General features: G+C 35.5%; 1 protein-coding gene across 9 annotated transcripts in view; it reads left to right on the forward strand.

Moving 5' to 3' along the window:
• Nucleotides 1-25,800, forward strand: part of FXR1 (FMR1 autosomal homolog 1) — a 57,125-nt gene that overhangs the window by 12,287 nt on the left and 19,038 nt on the right. For all 9 annotated transcript variants that reach the window (XM_028491517.2, XM_007116431.4, XM_007116432.3 and 6 more), the window contains 9 exons: nt 5,871-5,923; nt 7,375-7,468; nt 17,311-17,382; nt 17,800-17,948; nt 18,178-18,271; nt 18,742-18,858; nt 20,173-20,343; nt 21,719-21,797; nt 25,441-25,550. In XM_028491517.2, the coding sequence (XP_028347318.1) occupies nt 5,871-5,923; nt 7,375-7,468; nt 17,311-17,382; nt 17,800-17,948; nt 18,178-18,271; nt 18,742-18,858; nt 20,173-20,343; nt 21,719-21,797; nt 25,441-25,550 (939 nt within the window). The remainder of the gene's footprint in view (nt 1-5,870; nt 5,924-7,374; nt 7,469-17,310; nt 17,383-17,799; nt 17,949-18,177; nt 18,272-18,741; nt 18,859-20,172; nt 20,344-21,718; nt 21,798-25,440; nt 25,551-25,800) is intronic.

Genomic DNA, 25,800 nt, shown 5'->3' on the forward strand with positions numbered 1-25,800 from the left:
AACACAGCATTTTTTTTTTTTTTTTTTTTTGTGGTATGCGGGCCTCCCTCTGCCGTGGCCTCGCCCGTTGCGGGGCACAGGCTCCGGACGCGCAGGCTCAGCGGCCATGACTCACGGGCCCAGCCGCTCCGCGGCACGTGGGGATCCTCCCAGACCGGGGCGCGAACCCGGTTCCCCTGCATCGGCAGGCGGACGCGCAACCACTGCGCCACCAGGGAAGCTCTAGAAACACAGCATTTTATCACAAATTTGCTTCAATAATTGAGCCATCAGTTGTAATGTCTTCATACATTGGAAAAGGCAACTAAAATATAGTTATTTGACTGTTGTGCCAAATAAATATAAAATTTTTAAATGTCATACCAGTGATCCTGAGAAAGACTTTAAGAGAAAAACTGGAGTAGATCTTAAATTATATAAGAATACTTGATCAGGTTTGAAGGAGGCAGTAATGTGACTGTGAGAACTTTTTGCTTGCTTAGAATAAATGTGAACTAGAGGTTTGATTCCTGATGAATCCTTGCTTTTACCACTTGAAATAAGAGTCATCGAAAACATAGCCTCCATTTAGGAAGCTTGTTTTGTGTCTTGCTGGCCTTTTTTGCTCAGTCTATTGGCAATCAGTAAACTCTTCTAACAAGAATTTTGAGGTTTAAGAGTTAGAGCGTTAGGGTGTAAGTGTTGGGTTTTTGAGTATGGGCTTCCACTTTAAACCTCATTTTGAGGATTCAGGCTGTCTGACTTGTGGTAGTAGTTTGCTGAGTATTAAGTTTTTTTTAATATAAATTTATTTGTTTATTTTTGGCTGCGTTCGGTCTTCATTGCTGTGCACGGGCTTTCTCTAGTTGCGGCGAGCAGGGCTACTCTTCGTTGAGGTGTGCGGGCCTCTCATTACGGTGGCTTCTCTTGTTGTGGAGCACAGGCTCTAGGCACGTGGACTTCATTAGTTGCGGCGTGCGGGCTCAATAGTTGCGGCTCACAGGCTTAGTTGCTCCGCGGCATGTGGGATCTTCCCGGACCAGGACTCGAACCAGTGTCCCCTGCATTGGCAGGTGGATTCTTAACCACTGCGCCACCAGGGAAGTCCCAGTATTAAGTTTTTTTAAGTTTCTACTTCCCCCTTTGTAAGATATGTGAATTTAGTGTTGTAATGAATTGCAATAATGGGAGGTCATTAGTGGATTTTTGAAAAATCTGAAGTAGCAGATGAATTTGAAATGATACTTTTCAAAGGAATTTTTTTAGACTAGGGATGATACATTCCTAATGAGTTTAGTGGGAATGTTCTCAAAGGGATTCACGGATCTCTGTAGATTGCTAAGCCATCATTTAAGCAAAGCCTCTGATAAATTGATTAGTATATTAAACAAGGTAGCTGCCTTTCCAGTTGTAAATTAGATTTTGATATTTTGTTCTGGGACTTTGCCTTAAATAGGCTTTTTAGGAATGGTGCCTTATTTCTTCATAATAGTGTTGCTGCCAGACGTAACCTTTTAGAGTTTAAAACTGTGAATTAGCAAAAGCATTCTGTCATTTAATTGATAATGATTTAATTGAAAAGAGTTCCAGACAGAAGATGAGGTTTTATTTATTTTTTTAAAACATACATTCATTTAGTTTTTGGCTGTGTCGCGTCTTCGTTGTGGTCCCTGGGCTTCTCTCTAGTTGTGGTGCTCATTAGTTGCCTGGTGTGGGCTTAGTTGCCCCAAGGCATGTGGGATTTTAGTTCCCAGACCAGGGATTGAACCATTATCCCCTGCATTGCAAGACCGATTCTTAACCACTAGACTACCAGGAAAGTCCCAGAAGATGAGGTTTTAAATTCAGCATTTACAACCTCCTAGGGAGTAAAACTTTGGGGCTATATAGATGTATATAGTTTCAGCTTCTCCTTCTCTAAAATGAGGGATCTGTAGAAGAAATTGTGTTTCTCTTTGGAGTGGCTTTCCCGCAGCCAATCTGTTCTGACTTTTGACTGTATTTATAATCTCTTTCTTTCAATTCTTGAAATTCATTCATACCATGTGTATTATTGCTTATCAATGGGATTTTTTCTCCCTATGACTACCCTCATCGAGTTGAAAAACGTTTTTTTCAGCTGTAGTGTTCTGTAACTTCAAAAATGTGTGTTTAAGTTAAGCAGATATCTGGAATGTACCTTGTTCTTTCCACAGGCCATTGAAGCTCCCACCTCAAAATTGCCAAGCACCTTATCTTTTTTTGTCTTGATTATTGTAGCTTTAAAATAACTTTCAGTATTTGGTACGGATAGTGTTTTCTCATTATTCTCTACCCCCATTTATAAGTTACCTTACTGAATGCCTTCTTGTTTGTTTTCAAGATAGGCTTTGATGTAATTTATTAAGGTTAACTCCTTATTCTCTCAACAGAATTACACATTCCTTTGTGTTTTAGTAGGATCCTATTTAGGGGCATGTTGAAAATTTTAAAATATCAAGAGTGCTTTAAGTTTCCCTAAATAGTCTATTTCTATTCATTAGTCAAGTTTCACAGATGTCTGCACATAGGTCGTGTACATTTTTTTGTTGTTGAGGGCATTTCTAGGACCTTGCTGTTAGTAGAATATTTTTTTGTCTGTTTTATTTTCCAGTGCTTATTTTTAGCTAGAAAAGCTAATTTGGTTAACTTGTGACCTTACTGAATCTTTGAGTTTTCTTTTTATTTTATTTTTTTATTTATTATTTATTTTTTTTTTTATAGTACGCGGGCCTCACACTGTTGTGGCCTCTCCCGTTGCGGAGCACAGGCTCCGGACGCGCAGGCTCAGTGGCCCTGGCTCACGGGCCCAGCCGCTCCGCGGCATGTGGGATCCTCCCAGACCGGGGCGCGAACCCGGTTCCCCTGCATCGGAAGGCGGACGCGCAACCACTGCGCCACCAGGGAAGCCCAAATTTTGGTAATTTTGATTCTTTCATTTAGGATTCAAACATTTGGAAGTGCAGTGGTTTAGAGGTGATATTTATCGTGGAAAAAGATGTTAGATAAACACATTATTCTTCTTGGTTGTGTCTTCTTTGAAGTTATGTAAGTATGGAGTTACCGAAGGTAAACAAACAGTTACGATGGCATTCCTGCTATTCCCTCTGTTCTTCCCTTACTCCTAATTTACACATAATTTTTGGCATTCCTGGGTTTTTATTGTATGATGCTCTGTTTGTTATTTTGTCAGGGATAGCATTCTAAGATTTTTTTTTTTTTTTTTTTTTTGTGGTATGCGGGCCTCCCTCTGCTGCGGCCTCTCCCGTTGCGGAGCACAGGCTCCGGACGCGCAGGCCCAGCGGCCGTGGCTCACGGGCCCAGCCGCTCCGCGGCATGTGGAATCTTCCCAGACCGGGGCGCGAACCCGGTTCCCCTGCATCGGCAGGCGGACGTGCAACCACTGTGCCACCAGGGAAGCCCTCTAAGATATTTTGATTACACTTTAAATATGTTAAAGTGCCTTGTTACTTATCGATGATTATTTTAAATTATAGTTAAGAGTTTCAAGTGTAAATATATACCGGGCTTTGTGAATGAACACATTAAGGGACCATTTTATGGTGGCTTGGGCTTCCATGTTTATAGATGTATGGGGAGAAGAAAAAGAAATGTCAGAGTATTCTAAGAAATACGGGTTCTGGACCAGATGAGTATGAATAGGAAAAGAGACCAAATCCCCAAAGGTTGGACTAACAAGAAAGACAGAAGTTATGGAGACTTAGTCATAAAGCCGCCCCCCGCCCTCCACCCACGCCATGTGAAGGAAGATGTTGCCATTGTTATTTGGTGTCTCCTGACTCTCAAACATTATGGCAAAGACCTAACCCTGCCAGTTTCCATCTCTTGAGTATATAGGGACCTACCATTATTCTGGTGAATTGAAAAGTGTTGACTGTGTCCTGTATCAAATGCATCAATTTTATAGAGATCTGGCCATTAGAAACCCCTTATCCCCAGAATCTAGGGTTTGGGGATTAGAACATGTTTTCTGATTGTTCACTACAGTCCAAATACACTTTATTTGGGTGTCAAGTTTTTAGCTTATTTAATCTGATGCCTGAAAGATATTAGCAATAAGAGTAGGTTCCAGAGCTGTATTTTTTCTTAAAGTGTGTGAACAGTGTGTGCACCTAGACAAAGCTGATGCTGATGTTTGTGGTGGATGTAAAGTGGGTGTGGGGAGCAGTATAAGCATTGATTTTTAGATAGAAAAAAACCTTTTTATTATAACGAGGAGTAGAATTTCCCAGTGATTTGGAGCTCTAATTTGCACTTACTGCTGTATAAATTATACAGAAATGATAAAAGATTAATGAAACATTTCAAACTCTGAAAATTGTTTGTGAAGGACTAGAAAATGTTAGTGAAAGTATAAATATGACTAATCTCTGATGGAAAGATGTTTTACTCTAATTTTCATGAATTTGGTAATTCTCAGTTTATGAAAATAGTCCTTACAAATGGCAAGGATATAATAGAGATGGATTTGCTGGTAACATAACTATGAAAGTGCTGACCAAAATGATTGCTGAAAGTAGATGAGCAGATGAACTAGTAGAAATAGAGAAACTGGCCAGGAAGTCATTGTTGTAGCGTGATCAGATAATCACAGCTTGAACTAGATGGCAGCTCTTAGTTTTTAGCTTTGGGAGGAGAAAGAAGAACAAAAAATGTCTTCAGAATTGCAAGGCAAGAGCTACTATAGCACTCTTTTTAAAATTTTCTGACAGCCACTATATTTCTTTTATAAGTTTATTTATTTTCGGCTGCGTTGGGTCTTCGTTGCTGCACACGGGCTTTCCTCTAGTTGCGGCGAGCGAGGGCTGCTCTTCCTTGCGGTGCACGGGCTTCTCATTGCGGTGGCTTCTCTTGTTGTGGAGCACAGACTCTAGGCACACGGGCTCAGTAGTCGTGGTGCACAGGCTTAGCTGTTCTGGCATGTGGGATCTTGCCAGACCAGGGATTGAACCCATGTCCCCTGCATTGGCAGGTGGATTCTTAACCGCTGTGCCACCAGGGAAGCCCCAACTATAGCACTCTTGAAAGGAAAGTATCTTGAGTTTTAGACCTCTCATGAAGATATATGCATTGAAATTTCCCATAACACACAAGTCGATCACAGGCATTTCTAGCTGGAGAGAGATCAAGGCCAAATTACAGAATCATAAAATTTAGTAGCAAATGTGGGAGGAGGGTGCTGAGAGACTAGATACATGACATATACATTCTGTGATTGAAAATAAAATGATATTATTTTCAGCCTCATCGGTTACCTTCTCCTCTATAAGACTTTCTGTATTCATTTCCAAAGATTTTCTGGGGTGGTAGTGCTGATCTGTTTGCTTTTTGGTTTTTCCACCGTCAGTTTGCTTCTTAGTCTTTGGTTTGCTAATTTGCTTAAAATAATATCTGACACATAGTAAGTGTTTATATTTTGGGAGGTAGGTGAGGTAAACAGATGTATTCATTTTTGCCGTGTTTTAACCAAGTACTGCAAGTGTGTGTATTTAATTAGTTTATAATGTACATTATGGAGTGTAGTATGATAAAGATGTTTCAGAAAAGTTTTTGCTGAGTACCAAGTGGTTCAGAGTGTGTAAGCATTTGGCTAAGTTTGAGAACATTGCTCTTCTGATTGACAGTAGTACAGTGTCATTTAATGTCATTTGTAATCATGAAAGAGAGAGGCTAAGTAACTGCCAAGGTCAAACAGCTCATGAATGATGGAGATGGAAATCAAACCCAGATTAGCCTATTCCAGGCTCTGGGTTATTATTAGTACTCCATGTCGTTTTTGTAGCTCTAATATAGTGGTTTAGAGTTAATGTAACATTTAATTGAATATTTACTTCCTTTTAATTTTTTTATAGGGATTTATCAAAGATGTTCATGAAGACTCCCTCACAGTTGTTTTTGAGAACAAGTAAGTTATTTTTTTATTGATAGAGATCCTAATTTTGAAGATTGGTAGTGCCAAACTCTTTGCTTTTGGCTGTTTCTATTGCCAGTGGAAAATGAGTGTGCTTTTGGGTCGGGGTCTTTGGTTTGATTATCTTTTTGAGTTCAAATAATTTTAGTTTTTGATGACTTCATCTGGTTTTCTGCTCACAATTCACTTGGCACTTTTTCCATGACTCCTTTCTTTGTCAAATCACATGTGGACGTGAATCAGTAAGTAGTTTTTGCAAAACCAGACGGCACGAATGGGATTATAATATGCTTCTTAAAAATGCAGAATTTTGAAATGATGTTGTAGATAAGTATTAGGCTGTCTTTAATTGCTTGATTATTCATAAGGAATAATAAAAAGTTGTATAGATATTGTAAAGGTTAGGTAAGTTGTGCTAAAAACGTTAAAGACGGTGTTCTCGGCTTGGTTAGGAAGGGTTATAAAGGAGCACTGTATAATTGAAGGTCAGAAAAGAAACTGGTCAACTTTCACTTTTAAGCTGCTTCTGTAACTGCCTGAATAGATATCGGCCCAACAGCTGTTTCTTGTAGAAACAAGTGTCGAGATGATTTCTGTCTTTGAGCAGCTGCCATTTAGTCAGTAAAGATGAAAGAAAGCACTCAAATGTCTTTTACTTGTCTCATTTTTTGCCCAGCGTTGGCACAGGGGAGCCATAGGAGTATTTTACGTGCTGCTGTACCTCGCAGGCATGTGAATGACCTATTAGAACTTAAAATAGGAAAGCGTTTTAGCTTTATCAACTTAGTTATAAAATACAACCCACAAAAAATTGAGCTAAAAATTAAGCAACAGCTCAAGTAGTAGTTTTAACACATTCGTATTTGCTACAAAGATTAAAAGAAAGTTTTTTCTAGGTTTTAATTACAATGTATGTGTTCATTGTAGAAAAGAAATTCTATCTGTGTAAGAGAATTAAATCCTTTCGTAATTCAGCTATTCAGAATAATTGAGTAGTTTTCTGTATTTCTGTGAACATGTACACTAAGAAATTATGCAGCCTATATTTTATAATCTCTGAAATTGTGTTCCTTAATAAGTCATTTAGTGGTAAAAGTGTTTGTAATAAGTTGATCCCACTATTGCAGTTCGTTACTCTGAACTTACCTTGTTTCATTTGCAGAATAATGTATGTACTGTTACCTTAGGGTGAGTAATTTGGAAGCAATATATAATTGTCAATGATGATAACTATTTATAAACTTCATCAAGAGCCATGCAAAATCTGTTCTACCTCAACAAACTACTTGGAAAAAGATTTAATACAGAGGTTGTTTTTCTTTGGGGAAAGCTAAATGATTGATTTGAAAAATACACAGCACTAAGCATAGACTACATAGCTTCTGTATTAGGTGCTATTAGAATAATATATTTTAAAGTTGTTAATTTCTTTTCTAATCCTTCAGTTGGCAACCGGAACGCCAGGTTCCATTTAATGAAGTTAGATTACCACCACCACCTGATATAAAAAAAGAAATTAGTGAAGGAGATGAAGTAGAGGTATGTATTTATAAGTTTATTTTCTTGTGTGCATATTTTTTTGTTTGTTTCAAATAAATATTCTTGTTGGAAAATCTGTTTAGCTGATAGAGAATAAATCTAATTCCTTTTCTCCATTCTTTCTGTTGGTAATGGTTGTGTAATGTTGCAATGCTTGAGTTTTGGAGCCAGAACTAGGATTAATGTCTCAAAGCTACCATTTTTAGGTTTGTAGCCTTGGTCAAGTTTTTTTGTTTTTAATGACTAAAGTGAAAATAATTTGAGAACTAAAGATGATAGTACATTTGAGTTGTTTTGCACAGAATCTGGCGGAGAGAACTATATGACGTTGGTCATTATTTTCCTTTTTTTTGCTATTTTGCCTTGTGCTTTTTCCTCAGTATCTTTGTACAGTATTAGTAGCTATCCTTTATTGTAGTGATCATTAATATAGTTCCTGTGTAACAATATGAAATATTATTATTAGCATACTGCCTTTTTGAATATTCTAGAAATATTCAGAAAAATTTAAAAGGAAAAAAACAAATTCACTGCCCAGAGATAAAAATCACATTTCATGGTTTACATATTCCCAGACTCTTCCTTTTTTCTCTTTTAAAAAATAAAAATTGTACTGCTTCTTTGTATCTTGCTTTTTTCACACTTAGTAGATCTTGAATGTCTGTCTTTTATATTTATTTTTGATTAACATGCCTGCTGTTACATAAAAAGAAACATGGAAATAATTGTCAAATAGAAGCATAATGAGTTTGTTGGAGACAGAAAATTTGATTTTCGATTTTTAAGAAATTGATACCTCTAAGGAGCTCAAATATGCTAAATGTATTTCTCACAAGGAGTTGTCTTGATAGTGTTGAAAGAGATTTTCAAATCTCATTTGTACCTAATTTATGTAGGCTGGGGTAGGAGAACTGGGAACACGGGTCAATCTTTAATGATGAAACAGCTATCTAAAAACACACTTAACGGTACGTACTTTGTGCCATACACTGTTCTGAGTGCTTTGCAGATGAACTCATTTAGTTACTTGCCGCTTTTATTCTTCATAATTTTTTTAATGGTAAATTTTCTTTTGAGTTAATAGTAGATGTTAGGCTAGGAAGTCAAATTGTAGGACTTTAACCCCTAACAACTTGAACTCACATTCTAAAATTTTGCCTAGATTTTAATTCTTGCTCTAGGTAATTAGAGCAAGCTTCCTTCTGCTTTTGCTAAATCAAAGCATGGTATAACTTAATTTTGTCAGAGTGCCACGTGTGGCGGTCATTTCTATGAGTAGTGCTTTTCATACTTTAAAAATTGTTGTTCAGACAGTTATTGTTAATGTAAAGGCTCAGTTTAAAGGAAAAACTTGGTGGAGTGCTGAGGGTGTTGTTACAGTGTTCTTTCCTCAGTCTCAATCTGGGAAGATCCTGTCCAGTTCCTGGACCATCTTTATGGCTTGCTTCCCCAATTGTATACAAAACTTTATTGAATGATTTGGAAATTGATGATTAAAGAGTGTTTTATTTCACTTTCTGTTTTATGGTTCAGTCTTGGTGAAATTTGTTCCTTAAAATTAATGAGAATCATGGTCTGGAATTAAGATATTACGTTACTTTGTAATTTTTTTGTGCTTTTGAAATTTTTGAAAATTCATATAGGGAAGAAGTTTAAAATTAATCTTGCCACCTGTGGATTTATTGTTCTTTTTTTGTTTTGCTTTTTTGCCAGCATTAGGAATTTATTCTTATGCCATGGAATGAATGCTTAGGAATTATGGTTGTTAGTACTTTATATTTTGAGCCAAATAACTTTATGTAAGCTCCCCCCCTAAATTCAAAGTAACAAAGCTTAATATAAAAAGTGAAATGATACAGTTACATAAAGTAGAAAGTGAACCTTTCCTCTTAGCATAGGTATGTAGGTGTGCTTATCTGCCCACCCCAGCTTAAATCTCATTTAAGAGATGTCTCTTTAGATTTTTTTTTCTTTGAATTTATAAAGAATGTGTGCTTTTTTAAGTTACAAAAATTGGGGATACATTTTAGTTTGTGATTTTTGTAGTCAGTTAATTAAGATACCGTAGACATTTTCAAGTCCACACATACAGATTTAACCTCTTTTTTCTCACCACCCCATGATACTCCTTAGTATAGGTGTATCATAATTAGAAGTTGTTGAAATTATTGACAGTTGTTTTTTGCTTTTACTCCCCCCCCCCAAAAACAGTAAGAGTAATGTCCTTATGTAAATCATTTTCTGTTAGTATAAATCTTGGTGGTTCAATTGCTGAATCAAAGGCATGTATATTGAAAATTTTGCTAATACCAAAATATACCATTTTGTCCTCCAAAAATGCTTTTTGAATGACCACTTCATAATTTTGCTAATACATTAAGGTGTTTGTTTCCTCATAGATTGACTGGCTGGATTATTAATCTCATCTGTAAGTTTTCATAAACATGATGGAAGGAAGCTGTTGTCTTCTCTATCTTCTGAACCTTGATTACTAGTGATACGGAGTGTCTTTTAAATTAGTTTATTGGCTGTTAGCCCCTTGTTCTGTTTATTATCTATTTTGTTTTTTGCCCATGTAGTTTTCGATGTTGGAAATATGTACATTTTATGGGTAAGTTTCTGTTATATATTGTGTTTTCTCCCAGGCATTCTTTAAAAAGCTGTGCTTTAGTGGCTTTTGCCATTAAGAATTTATATTTTTACTTATTCAGATCTGCCAATTTTCCCAGATTCAGATCTGCCAGTTTAACCAGTGTGGCCTCCAAGATAACCCATTTTAGTACTTCTACAGAGATGCCCCCTCCTTTTTTTAAAGAGTATTTAGGTTTTTAATATAATTTGATTCTTTTTAGGGTTGGATTTACTGCATAGTATATTGATTTTTTTTTAAATTAAGTCATTGGCTATTGTTCTTTTTGTGCTAGTCATAAATACTGTAATAGCAGTGATAACAGCTGACACTAACCCATATAATATATATATAACTAACTGGCTTTTTAAACACATTCTATCAGTTTGACATAATAGTCTCTTATAAACTCTATGAATACTTTAATTAACCTTTCCAAGGTTCAAGTAGCCTGAAAGTTAGGAAGTTGAATAACCAGTGTAAGTTTTTGTCTTGAATGTTATTCTTTCTAATATGTCATGTATTACAGGGGGTGTTGTCAATTTTGTGCCACATTCCCAGCTCCTGTTCTTTTGCAGCTCTAGGAACCCTTCCTCTTTGAAGAATGGAAAGGTGACTATGATTTGGCCATTAGTAATTGATTTAGAACAGAAATGATCCAGAAGGGAGCTTTTCATTAAGCTGTCCAGGCATTTATCTAAAGTTCAGCCATACAACAGAAGACCTAACTAGACATTTTTCCAGAAGATATACAGATGGCCAACATACAGATGTTCAACATGGCTAATTGAGAAATGCAAATCAAAACTACAATGAGATATCACCTCACACCAGTCAGAATGGCCATCATCAAAAAGTCTACAAATAATAAATGCTAGAGAGGGTGTGGAGAAAAGGAACCCTCCTACACTGTTGGTGGGAATGTAAATTGGTGCAGCCACTATGAAAAACAGTATAGAGGCTCCTTTAAAAACTAAAAATAGAATTACCGTATGATCCAACAATCCCACTCCCGGGCAAATATCTGGAGAAAACTGATTTGAAAAGATACAGGCACCCCAGTGTTCACAGCAGCACTATTTACAATAGCCAAGACGTGGAAGCAACCTAAATGTCCATTGGCAGATGAGTGGATAAAGAAGATATGGTGTGTGTACACACACACACACACACACACACACACACACACACACGTATATATACACACAATGGGATATTACTCAGCCATAAGAAAGAATGAAAGAATGCTATTTGCAGCAATATGGATGGAGCTAGAGATTATCATACTGAGTGAAGTAAGCCAAAGACAAATATTTTATGATATGACTTATTTTCTTTTAATTTTTATTTTTTTTAATATTTTGGCTGCCCCACGTGGCATGTGGGATCTTAGTTCCCCGACCAGGGATTGAACCCATGCCCTCTGATTTGGAAGTATGGAGTCTTAACCACTGGACCGCCAGGAAGTCCCCATATGATCTCACTTATATGTGGAATCTAAAATATGACATAAGTGAACTTATTTACTAAACAGACTCACAGACATACAAAACAAAGTTGGGTTACCAAAGGGAAGGGGCGGGGGATAAATTAGGAATTTGGGATTAACAGGTACACACTACTACATATAAAATAAACAACAAGGACTTACTATATAGCACAGAGAACTATATTCAATATTTTGTAATAGCCTATAATGGAAAAGAATCTGAAAAAGAACATATATATACATATATATATACACACACACAGATATACACATATATATACAAAACTGAATCACTTTGCTGTACACCTGAAACTAACACAATATTGTAAATCAACTATGCTTCTATTAAAAAATAATAATATTTAAAAAATTCAGCCATATGAACTTTCCATTTTTGTCGGTCAGGTATGGTTAAATATTGGCGATTTCACATGGCTTACTCTAAAATTTTATTACTTTACAAACATGTTTGGCTACTTCAGGCTTGCCCTTTCCAGCCAATTTATGAGACTTAGATGAAATTATAAAACATAAATTAGTGTCTGGTAGTGGCCTCAAGAAGACACTATATGGCTTATAATAGAAAGTTGGTTTTGAAAAGTCTAAGATTCAAAGGTTTATTTTTAAACCTAATTTGTGGCTTTGTTTGATATCAAAAAGTGGCATATATTTTAAAATCTTTAAAGTATTTAATATAATTAATTTTTTTTGATAAGTGTCTGCTTAATAGTTGATTTTGTTAACTAAAGATTGCTAAGAAAATTGGTAATTCCCTGGTGGTCCAGTGGTTAAGACTGTGCTTTCACTGCTGAGGGCCTGGGTTCGATCTCTGGTCAGGGAAATAAGATACCACAAGTCGCGTGGCGTGGCCAAAAAAAAAAAGATTGCTAAGAAAATAATGCTCAGCTTGTAAAGTTGGAGATGATGGGAAAACGGAAGAGTTCTTTAGATTCTCTTAAGCTGGATATATAGTATAATGTTCTGGGATATTGGAAGGGCAGTAGAAAAGAGTTTTTCCCCAGTGATTTCACATGTGAGGTGTCTTATTTTTTATTATAAGATGCCTACCTTATTGAGCAAGTTAATAACACACACAAACGTGTTACATAGGAAGCCTGACATCTCAAGCTAATAGATAATTTTATAAGACTTTTTAAGTTTTTCCTCTTGGGTTTAACATATTTGATATATAAAAACTTTTTTTTGAATTGTGAAGTTTTCTGGTTGAAATACGGATAGGCAAGTTTTTGTTCTTGTGACATACGCCTTTTCTTCCATCTTTTATGGCAGATAGTCAGACATTATGGTTCTACATCTTTATAATTTAGTTATAATCTTGGGATAGCTCCCTTGAGAGAAATTTGATAAAGGGATTAAGGATAATTTGATGTAGAACACTCCCTTACCTTACAATTTTTTTTTTTTTAATTTGGCCATGCCGCATGGTGTGCGGGATCTTAGTTCCCTGACCAGGGATCAAACCCGAGCCCCTCTGCAGTGGAAGTGCAGGGTCTTAAACCACTGGACTGCCAGGAAAGCCCCCTTACCGTACAGATTTTTAATTTAGTATTTTACTTATAAGACAAATAGAATATACATGTATAATTTATATCTTACCTTTAAAGATGTTTCAGTTTGATTGTTGCAACCAGTCTGAAAATGTTAGCTCTCTGTAGTCAGTCTTTCTCATAATACGAAGTCAGCATTGTTAGTCTTAGTGCTTGGGAATGCTTATACGTTAAAGAATAGGTGAACATATTCTTTATTACTTACATCTTTTTCTTTTGGGAATGGGCAGTTTCCAAGACTTATGAAACCCATTTGTTAAAGTATCAGCCACAAATACTAATGAGATAATACTGTTGTGTAAGTAGATAAATCACATTAGTGTTTTCTAGATGTTAAGCTTGCTTTCCTAATGTACATTTTCTATTCATAGATTGTAATGAGATGAAATAGATGTGAATAGTAGTCAATAAATGTCTTTCATGTAGTTGTAAAACAGGTCATTATGATTAAGCATTCAGTTTAATGCTTAACATTATTTAGAATTAGGTAAAAACTGGTAGAAATTGTCTACTGCTGGTGTTCACATTATTTCTATTTGGTTATAATTTTGAAAGGCATCGTTGAACATTAGTAACTTGAATGAAAAGCTGATAACATTAGGATCCAGACTGGAATTCCATTTAAGTCATAATTTGGTTGTGTGCTAGAATTTGGAGGCCAGTAAGGTTTGACTTGGATTCATTTGGTAGAAAGAATACTGAAATAGGCTTTTGGAATTTGATTCTTCCATGAAACTGTAGCCTTCTTCAATCTGGATACCGTTGTGTTTTTAGGTCTCTCATGGGCACTCCTTAGTCTTTTTTTAAGCTCTTTCTTGGATTTGAAGAAACTTAGAATGTTAGAGAAATGAGGACCATTGCCTTAGAGTGTGAATTGCTTTCTTGGAATAGTTTGGGGATTTACGTGAATTGAAATCTGAAGTAAGGGAATTTCTGTGAGGTGCTTTTACCCCAATGACGTAGTCATAAATAAATTCAGTAATCTACATCTTGGACATAGTATGCTAGGGCGCGGTTTTAACACTGGGTTATTAAAACGACTTTTTATTGTGTTGAGTACACTGTTCATTTTGTAAAGGATGTTATTTGACCCACAACACAAAAGTGGAGGCAAATTCATAGCATTTTGATTTGAGCCAGCAACTTAGATTAATTTGGCTTTATGAGAGAGGCTTTGTCTTTCAGGGATCAGTTATTAATGAAGTTTACAGAGATGGATGTAAGTATAAAATGGAATCCAGCATTTTAATGTTCAGTGAGAACTAAAGCTGCAAGACAGTCCACAATGTTTTATTCTTTTTTGTAGGTAAACTTACATAGAAAGCCAGATTCCTAGACGGTTATTCTTTGGTGAAATAGAACAGGTAGTTTATTTTAAGACCCATTTTTCAGCATTTAAGCTTGAGGCACCCATCCACTGTAGATCAGCAAGAGATATACCAGTCTGTTTAGCTGAACTGCTTTTCTAAGATAGTGCTTGGAAAGGGCACTTTCCTTCTTGTTCTCAGGGTTTTCTTTTTGTTTTTTTAATTCTCAGTATACTAGGGAAAATAGCATTTACCATTTGAGTCTAATGGGCCATTTTTATTGTTTTTTATATTTTTAAGTCATTTTACATATAAATTTACAGAAGTAAGAATAAAAGGATGGTGAAGATAAACATTATTAGATATTTTAATAAGCATTTAAACAAAGAAATCCAAGTTTTTATTGACAATACATGTACCTAAAATGAGCAAAGTTTTCTGAGTATTAACTTATTGCTCATCAGCTATCATACATAAACCCAGAACATACCCATCTTGTAAATGCTGATATCAGATTTAAAGTCCATCTCTGATAAGTTCTAGTTTATCATTTCTTCCATTTCATCTCACACACTTGAATTATCAGAATGCAATGGTTTAAGAATACGGTTGACCCTTGAACAACATGGGTTTGAACTGCATGGGTCCATGTATACTCGGATTCCCCCCGTGTGGCTTGTGGAAGTCTTAGTTCCCTGACCAGAGATTGAACTTGGGCCCTCGACAGTGAAAGTGTAGAGTCTTGACCACTGGACCATTCCCACTCAGATTATTTTCAATAGAAAATGCTACAGTACTGCATGATCAGTGGTTGGTTGAGTTCGCAGATGTGGAACTGCGTATACAGAAGGCCGTCTGTGTTACACTCAGCTTTCAACTGCATGGAGGGTTGACGCCCCTAACCCCTTTGTTGTTCAAGGGTCGATTGTATTTTGGAACTTCTGATGGCTTCTAATTTTATCGAATAGAATATTAGCATCTTTGCCCTATAATTACACCACTCTGATATTTAACCAGTTGGATTGACTAATGTGCATTTCTTCGTCATCTGTTTCTTTCTAGTCAAAGAAGATGGCAGAGTATTTTAGGATGTAGGAAAAATAAGGTTCCTGGATTCTGTCTTAGATTTATGTAAGGGTTCATTGGATGCTTAATAACAATTGCAAGACAGAATGAGTTTTATTCTATTCTAAAAAAAAAAGGTAAAAATTTCTTATTTTTTGGAAGAGTTGTAAGAAAGGATAGAGTCAAGAAATAGTTAGATGTACTCATATAAGAAATGCAGAAGCTAAAATTGAGTTCACTGGAGCTTCATTGGTATATTGGCTTTTTTTCCCCTCAGCTTTTCTCTAATCATGGTATGCAGTAAAGTTGATCATGAAGTTTCGGCTTATTTATTTTTAGTTCCAGTATTCCACCACTTCGAAGATTTTCTCTCATTATCATCTTGATAGAAGCTTCAGGCTTTCCAAAACTGTTTGCCTATCAGTAGTTGTTTGCATTATTTCACAAATGGCTGTTAACATATATTGATTGGTAGATTTCTCTGCCCACCTGTGTAGGGGCAACCTTAGCTTAATCAAGATTTTTGTGAGTGTTTCTTAGTCATCTCTTCCCAGCCCCCGCTTCTCATGTATTGAAAAGATATCAAACTGCTGTGTCATAAAAAATAACTCTAATTCTCAATGGAAACTTTTCTAATGTATTATATTTTAAAATACTTGATAATTATAGAATACCTAAGATACAGGGTTTTTTTTTGCATAGGAGGTTTTGTAAGGTACGTACTCTGCTAGATGGACTAAATGTGTGTATAATTTTTTTTGTTAGAATTCTAGTACATTTAAGTTCCTCAGCAAGGGATTTAAATGTCATACCTTGAAGGAATTTTAAAATAGGAAGAAATTTTAGAAACTTTCTAAAAACAGTTCTTAATTTCAACATTTTATAAATACTGATAACAGATTTAAAATACATCTTATTAAGGTTCTAGCTTATCCTTACTTCTGATACTTGAATCATCAGAATGCCATGCTCGAAGATGAACAGTGTTGACAGAAACTGAAAGACCTATGTTTTACACCATGTAAAACTGTCTTGTAAGAAGCATTTCTTTAAAATAATACTTATTGGGACTTCCCTGGTGGTACAGTGGTTAAGAATCCGCCTGCCAATGCAGGGGACACGGGTTCCATCCCTGGTCCAGGAAGATCCCACATGCTATGGAGCAACTAAACCCGTGCGCCACAACTACTGAGCCTGCGCTCTAGAGCCCGTGAGCCACAACTACCAAGCCTGTGCGCCTAGAGCCCATGCTCCACAGCAAGAGAAGCCACTGCAATGAGAAGCCTGCGTACCGCAATGAAGAGTAGCTCCTGCTTGCCACAACTACAGAAAGCCTGTGCAGCAACGAAGACCCAATGCAGCAAAAAAAAAAAAAAAAAAAAAAAAAACTCTTTAAAAAAAAATAATAATATTTATGTTTAGTAAACCCTCTTGAATTTGGAATTCTATTTCCAAGGAGCCAAATTGCCCAAAGAGGGTTCAGTTTTATTTTTCAGTAGTAAAATTTAAGCGTATATAACTTTTATTAAATCATGTTTAGTATACCAGTTTCATTTTGTTCACGATATTTTTTTTAAATTAATTTATTTTTGGCTGTGTTGGGTCTTTGTTGCTGTGCGAGGGCTTTCTGTAGTTGTGGTGAGCAGGGCTATTCTTTGTATTGCTCTTCACAATAAAATTTTTGATTCTTGAATTTAATGGAAGTTTGCGCTTATAATAAGTCATCATCTATAGTGTTAAAGTCTTTTTGGATGAAGGAATAAGGGCATTTTTTTCCTTGTCAGGTGTATTCAAGAGCAAACGATCAAGAGCCATGTGGATGGTGGTTGGCTAAAGTTCGAATGATGAAAGGAGAAGTAAGTGATGTTGAAACTTGCTTTGTGACTGACTTCCAAGGAAATACCTCCACTCTTGGTTCTGTAAATGTTACCCCAACTCTTAGTTGTTAAAAGCCTACTTTAGAAATAGTTAATCATGCCTTTCAAAAAGTCATGAGACCAGTAATATATATTTGTGTTCTGGATTTGCAAACTCCAAAGCTGTTCTCCAGAGGTATAAATAACGCAGGTGTGTGAGGACCACCATAGTTCATGCTTGTAAGAATGTATAATCTAGTTTCGGCAAATCAGATTGATGTATCTAAGCTGTGCTTAGTATTTGTGCCACAAGCGGGGAGGGTCTACTGGTTAAACTGAGCAAGGTAATTAGAACTTCATTTAAAGCTCATTATTTTTGTTCAGATGGGATTTTTAAAATATTTTGATGTCTTTTAGTTTTATGTCATTGAATATGCTGCTTGTGATGCCACTTACAATGAAATAGTCACGTTTGAACGACTTCGGCCTGTCAATCAAAATAAAACTGTCAAAAAAAATACCTTCTTTAAATGCACAGTGGATGTTCCTGAGGATTTGAGAGAGGCGTGAGTAATTTTGTTTACTGTTGAATTGTTTTGTGAATCAAGAGGATTTTTCAGTGCTACAAAAAACTTTTTTCCCCAGACGCACAGTCAAAAACTTTGATAGAGAATCTCTTTAACAAACAAAAGTTTTAATGGGTGGTGTCAAAATGAAATACTGAGTTTTCATTATAACTGCCCTCTAAATTTAACCTATTATTTAGGTCTTACCCATGAATTACTTTCTCCCTAGGTGTGCTAATGAAAATGCACATAAAGATTTTAAGAAAGCAGTAGGAGCATGCAGAATTTTTTACCATCCAGAAACCACACAGCTAATGATACTGGTAAGATAACTCCACATTTTAAGGTAGATAATGAATATGGTACAGATTTTATAATTAAACATTTTAAAAGATAAAAGCTAACTTGTTTTATAGTGACTTTATTAAAATACAGTGTGGGAGAAATTTTTTTGCAGTTATAAAATTGTTAATTTGTAAATTTCTCCTGGAGGAAGGAGGAAAAATCAATATAATTTTCTTTACATCATAAAATCCTTAATGTATGGCATCCTGGATTCTACCCGCGCCCCCCAATCATAATTTAAAGAGCCCCCCAATTTAAAGAGCAGATCTAAGTAATATGGAAATTAAGAAAGCAAAGTAAGGTTAACTTGTGGCAGGGGGCGGTGCTTGTTAGTTGAGGAGAGAAGTATAGTAGACGAAAATCAAAGAAGGCCTTATGTGGAAGGTTGTGTTTGTATTACCGTGAAAAAGGATTTAAGTTTTTGAGTGATTAACTTGTGTGTTTATAGTCTGCCAGTGAAGCAACTGTGAAGAGAGTAAATATTTTGAGTGACATGCATTTGAGAAGTATTCGTACGAAGTTGATGCTTATGTCCAGAAATGAAGAGGCCACTAAGCATTTAGAAGTAAGTGGGTTTACTTGTAAAAGGTTTTTTGCGTGTCCCATTTAGTTTCATGAGTATATTCAAGTTACCTGGCTGAAACTACTTGACTGTTAGGTAAGGCAACTTGGGACCTGTTTTATGGCTAATAACTGGAGTCATTGTGTCCTTAGAAGAATTACTTTTTTCTATTACTTTTATCAAACATAGCCTTTTGTCTGTTAAATGCCTGTTGAGTTATTTGTTAGGACTTGGATGACAGGTGCCAAAGAGCTTAAAAACTCACTAGGGATTTCCAGTAGAACTTTATTGCTGGTTTTTACTGTCCTGTATGAGTCACAATGCATTTCCTTAGTAACTGGTTCACTATAACAACTCCTGGGTAAGAAGAGAGGAGGATACATGGCTTGTAGTTTTAAAAAAGAGCCTTTCATTGCTTCTCTCCATCCTAAGGTATTCCTGTTTTCTCCTCTTCTTCGCTGCCACACTATTAGGAGATGTGTTCCCCCCACCCCCTCCCACACGCACTTGTGCATACACACACTGTCTTAGAGAAATTGGGGTACGTTTATCTTTAGGATAAGTACACGAATGCCCTTATTAATTTAAAAGTTCCAAACAAGGGATATGTGAATGAGTTTTGAAACATGAATCATCTGAATTGGAGAGCTTCCTGTATCAGTAATTCTGGAAAATTATTTTAGAATTACTGTTTTCTGTGACCATGATTAAATAGACGGGTCGACCTTTTTTCCCCTTCCATTATATGACCCCAAATGAATTTCCTTTATTCCTTTTTTTCTTAGTTCTTTTTCTTTTTAAAAAAAAATTATAGTGAAATAAACATAAGGTTTACCATCCTAACCATTTTTAAGTGTGCAGTTAGTTGATAGTGTTGAGAAGTGTATTCACATTGTTGATCAACCAATCTTCAGAACCTTTTCATCTTGGAAAAGTGAAACTCTGTGTCCATTAAACAACTTCCCATTTCCCCTTCCTCCCAGCCCCAGGTCACCACCATTCTACTTTGTTTCTATAAATTTGAGTACTCTAGATGCCTTTGTAAGTGGAATCATGTAGTATTTGTCTTTTTGTGACTGGCTTATTTCACTAAGCATAATGTCCTCAATGTTTGTCCATGTCATAGCATGTATCAGAATTTCCATTTTAAGGCTGAATAATTCTGGTTGTACTCACATATCACATTTTGTTTATCCATTAATCATTCAGTGGACATGTGGGTTGCTTTCACCTCTTGACTGTTGTGAATAATACTATGAACATGGGTGTACAAAAATTTTTTTTGATCTTTTATTTCTAATTTGCCTCTTTTACTAGTGCACAAAACAACTTGCAGCAGCTTTTCATGAGGAATTTGTTGTGAGAGAAGATTTGATGGGCCTGGCAATAGGAACACATGGTAGTAACATACAGCAAGCTAGAAAGGTTCCTGGAGTTACAGCTATTGAGCTAGATGAAGATACTGGAACATTTAGAATCTACGGCGAGGTAAGCTGTTTGCCCCCCACCTTGGGTAACTTTCCTATAACATATTAACTATTGTCTGGAATTTCAGTTTCCGAAGGGTGAAACACTTTAAATTAATCAGCCTGGCAATCGTTACATGTATGTAGGTGGATTAAAGGTTGTGTTTAATGTGTACTCTTCTCAAAAGTTCCTTAATCAACTGCTTCTGAATTTTACTCTGTTTTATGTGCATTACAGATAATTTATTCAAATATTTTTTGAGTGCTTACTGTTGGGCACTGGCAGTTATAAATAGCATATAATAGAATAATAGCTTTTGTAGAACTTGAATTTGAATAATATTTTGTCACTGGTTAATTGTGACATCTGTGTGAATAGGAAAATAATCTGAAAAATAAATCAGACTTTTCTTCATTGAGACCATCCTTCACATTAGAGTAAATGAGTTTTTTGGGGGTGATAATTTCAAGTCTTGACTTTTCATTTGAGTCATATAGTAAATCTTACTAGAGGCCTGATTTATACTTCTGAAACCGTTAGAAGTGGGCAGTATAACAAAGTAATTGAGATGAAAAGCTTTGGAGCCATACTGCCTGAATTGGAATTTTGTCTCTACCACTTTGGGAGGGCTTGGAGAGAGTTACTCAGCTTCCCTGCATAGTTTTCCAAAAAATAAAATGAGAATAATAATAGTGCTTACCTTACAGTTTATGAGGATTAAATACGGTTTAAAAATTTTTGCTGTGTATAATACAGTGAGCACACAATATACTTGACCTATGGTTATTAAAGGATGAACATTAGAAGTGGAAGTTAACTGTTACTAGAACTATAAATTTCTTTCGGAGAAGGACCCCCCCCATCTTCTAGTCTTTTAAAAGCATAACCATTAGTGATTAGGAATTTTAATGATGTTATCAGTAGGTAATTTTTTTTTAAATGCATCTGCAGAAACAGCCTTTTAAATCATTTCTTATGTTGAGAATGAAAAAACAATGCAGTTAGTACAGACAACATGAACAATTTTTTTTTAACACTCACCTGGAGAATTCAGCATAGGAGTGTGGGCCAGATGTATTTAGGATTAGGTTAAAACTTGGCTAATGTAAGTAAGTTAAACTCTCTTGTTAATTTTCTCAGGAGCTTAAAAGGGACCTTAGAGATGTCTAACATATTTTGGTTGTAAAAGACTCTTTCCTAGCTCTTTAATGATTACTGTGACTTTTTTTGGAAAAGTACTTCATGAATTACTTTACTTTAAATGTCACTCTGGTGGTCTGAGCAGAATCTTGTACTAGAGCATAATAATTCAGTTTTTCTTATTTTTTTTTTTGTTGTGGATTGTGGGTTTCTTCAAGGTTGAATTTCATGTTTGTTTCCCCTGTCTCCCTACCAGAGTGCTGATGCTGTAAAAAAGGCTAGAGGTTTTTTGGAATTTGTGGAGGATTTTATTCAGGTTCCTAGGAATCTTGTTGGTAAGTACTTCTACTAAATGTTAAATAAGTTAAATGTTATTTAATTGTATACAGTGACTTAATTGAAAATTAGCGTTTTCTGATATCTTAAAGTTATGTAGAGTATTTTTTTTATAACAGTTTGTCATTATAGTTTTTCTTAAACCTTTTCATCCTTTGGCCTCTTTCTTAATATTTTCATTTGCTTGATGTCTTTATCATTCATATATCCATCAAAATTGTTGTAGTACTTTTTGAGAAGGTATTTGTGGTAATTTTTTTCTCTTGTTTAATGTAGAAGAAAAAGTAAGAGTGGACTAACAATAGGGTAATAAACTTCTACACAGTAGGCCTCAAGTAAGTAATAGTTGTTGCAAAGGCATAGAATAAAGTTTAAGAAGTCATAGGCAGGAGAGAAGGATGGTGATGATGATATGAGGGGAGGTTTCACTATTAAGTTTTTGACACTCAGTGAAAACTGCTGCACCCATGGGTTATTAAGTTACTTGACAATTTTTTGAATTTGAAGGTGCAGTTAAATGAGCATTATAGCTTGGGATTAGTTGTTTAACAGCTTTGTTATTAATATTCTCTACATCTGTGCTGTCTGTCCTTTAAAATGCTGTTTGAGACATGGGAGAAGCTTTGGTCACATGTTAAATACTTAGTGATTATCCTAAAAGTTTGACATAAAGCATCAACATGATGTAGCAAAATTTACTAGGGGAATGGTTTTTTATGATTTTTTTTGTCATCTATTGAATCTCATTAGTTTTTTGACCTTAATGAAATAGTTAGAGCCCCTTGGGCTCCATTTATATATAGTTACGCCTATAGGAAGATTCTATACATGTTTTACTTGTCAAATTCTGTAAAACATTAGTAGGTGAAAATTAATTAAAAAACAACACTTGCACTATTAAAAAAGATGTTTGTTTTGGCCAGTAGCAAATAGTGCACTTGGGATAATAGTGTACAACACAAGAATTTGGACAGTTTCATGGTGTTCAACTATATAAAAATCTTTTCACTTCTGCCCAAACATTTGGATGCGTATGATATACTACCAGTTAAGTAATCTCCACTTAATCTGTTCTTAGAAACCACTGTTCACTGTACACTGAATTGCTGGAGATTATGAGTTGAGAGGTTAAAATTAAACGTCTCAGGAATTGTACATAATTTTAATAAATGTTAAGATACAAAAAGTTACCAAATGTTTATTGTTGCCTAATGAAATTGCCTTTGACAAGAAAACTGCTTTTGAAAATGATCCCCTTTGTTGTTTATATAATACTCTATTATTGACAGCTATCAGTACTAACATTTTGGTTGCTGCTTTTACAGAACATAATTTAACTTAAGATTTCTTCACTTGTAAAAATGATTTGGAGGTGAGTGTGTCCAAGGGAGTCAGGGTTCTTTCCAGCCCAACAATTCTATAGAAGATAGCCTTGGTCTTGTAGAATTTGTGGTAGTGTTAATTTTAAGTAAAAATTCCTGATATTTCAGAAATAAGGAAATTGGATGTATTTGTAGCTCTCAGATTTTTCTCTGTATTCGTTTATCTGTGCAGTGATGTGAGTACCTGTCATGTCTCTTTTTTTCCTCCACCCTGGCTTGGTTGGCTTTGGTGATTTGGGTTATTTGTTTACTGTTTAGAAAATAAATATTAGCAACTATTAATGTGTTGGTGAAATACTCAGAAGTAAGGACTTCAGTTGGTTGGTGTGTATAATAGTAGTACTACATCTTCCTCCAAAATGTTTTCTGGGTGAAGCAGTGTTTTGAAAAATAGTACATTCTTAGTCCAAGTGAAAGAGAAAAAAAAGAGGACTGAGATGTAAATGGGAATGAGGACTACTTGGTAAGTTTCAGAGAGGATTCCCGCACATATTCAGGTTCCAAGGGTTCTAGACTTGCTGACCATTCCCACCCTTCCCAAATCAAAAGTATTACATGAACATTGATTTGAAAATTTTTTGAAACTTTTCACCTCCTGGAAGCCTTCTTTAATCACTTCTCTACTCTGTCCCTTCAGCATTTATGCTCAGTGCTCAAATTATACTACAGGTCTGCTTCAGTTTGTCAATATGCTTTGGAATTTAAACTGTGGAAATGATCAGTTAAAATACTGACGGTCTCTGGTGGGACTAAATAAAACTTGCAGGTAGGTCCTTGCCACAGACCCCAGAAGGGTGATGGATATTCACTCACCACTGGTATAGTTCACAAGAAGGAAGAGGTAAAGATTTGGGGGAGTGGGTATGATATATCAATCTGATTTTTGTTTTTTCGAAAAGATATTTGCTTATTTTTAGCAGGGTCAAGGATGGAGTTGCTGCTTGAGCTTCACTGTGTTAACATGAAGGTTGCTTTTATATGCTGCTGCTAGGGCTGCTCAGAGAAGACATACATCATGTGACTTCCCTGTCCTACTCCTTTGTTTTTTCTTTTTACCTGTTCAATTGCTGGTGCTTTTAAATTTAGGGTTATTGGGCAAGGAGGTTTGAAAATCCTATAATAGTGTCTGCTGTATTGACCGGCTTATTGTTGCCATTGTTTCCTTATTTATCTCCTTCCCCCCTTATTTATTCTTTATTGGGAACTGTTCTCTCAAGCATGCAATAGGAGAAACTTACATTTTAACCTCTTTCAACAAAAATTAATTTATTGTGGAAATAGATTGCTGATGTAGTATAAAATTTTAATTAATTGAGGATTTGGACTTAACAAATAAGATGTTGCTGTTAACTTAGGATACATCTATTCCATATACTGATAGTCACTTGAACATTTACTTCTGTTACCAGGTAACACTACCCAGTATTGCTTTGTTACTTTATGGGTGTATGTTAGCTTTATAACAAGTGAGTTCCTAAGGGGAAGAGCATCTTCGTATCCTCCTTTTAGTTTCTCCTCTAATTATTGGATACTCAAAAACTGCTATGTGACAGACTTACAGGTTAAGTGTGGAGAAGGTAAATAATTTGAATTTTATGTCATTTTACAGTATTTCATATCTAGGAAGACAGCAAACCATATACATGTTGTATGTAGTTGTATAGTTCTGCAGTACTTAAAAAACTTACATGTGTAAAATGTAATACTTGTTAAATGTCAACATTTTATTTTGGTGAAGAGACTATTCATTTTAAAAGAATCTTGAAGTCACAGGTGTCTTTTGAACAAATAGGAACTTAAAAGCCAGATTGATGACTTTGTTAGTTGTTTGAATAATAATATATGTAATATGTCATAAATGTAAACAAATTGATGTGTTTAATGCCAAAATAAAAGTTTTCTTTTTGCCTTCATTTATATATCCAAGTTTTTGAAATAAATGGGTTGGACTTGATATTTTAAAAATAGAAAAATGATATAAAACATATTAAAAAATATTTAGACATTGAAAATGGCTTACATGTGAGTGGCACTGTCAATCTCAGTTAATAGTAGTTGCCGTAGGTGTACCGAAGTGAAGGTTTCATACCAAGGATAAAGTTCCTCAGTGGTCTTTAGGGTGAGTTAATTGAGAGTAAGAAGATGAAGTTTTGCTTGGTTTTTATAATTTGATAGTAAGTCAGATTATTTGGGCTGGTGTTGAAATGATAAGCAGTGTTGGTCTTTAACTTACCATTATATATGTTTTCTCTTATTAAAGGAAAAGTAATTGGGAAGAATGGCAAAGTTATTCAAGAAATAGTAGACAAATCTGGTGTGGTTCGGGTGAGAATTGAAGGAGACAATGAAAATAAACTACCTAGAGAAGATGTAAGTATTTAAAACATAATTTGCCTGTGTCATGTGTCTCCCTCCCCCGCCCCCCATTCTTTTTCTGGTTGACTTACAGTACTATTTTTTATAGTTTGAAAATTGTTTTAGGAAAGTTATATCCAATGAACTGCTTATGCTTCGCAGCAGATTTTTCTTTTTTAAAAAGTTCTGTTCCTTACAATGTTGCTTAACACACTTAGAAAACAAGTCATCTTTCAGTTGTTGGCCGTGGGCTCTTGGTTGTTTC

The sequence above is a fragment of the Physeter macrocephalus genome, chromosome 1, assembly GCF_002837175.3.
Source record: "Physeter macrocephalus isolate SW-GA chromosome 1, ASM283717v5, whole genome shotgun sequence".
NCBI classification, from domain to species: Eukaryota; Metazoa; Chordata; class Mammalia; order Artiodactyla; family Physeteridae; genus Physeter; species Physeter macrocephalus.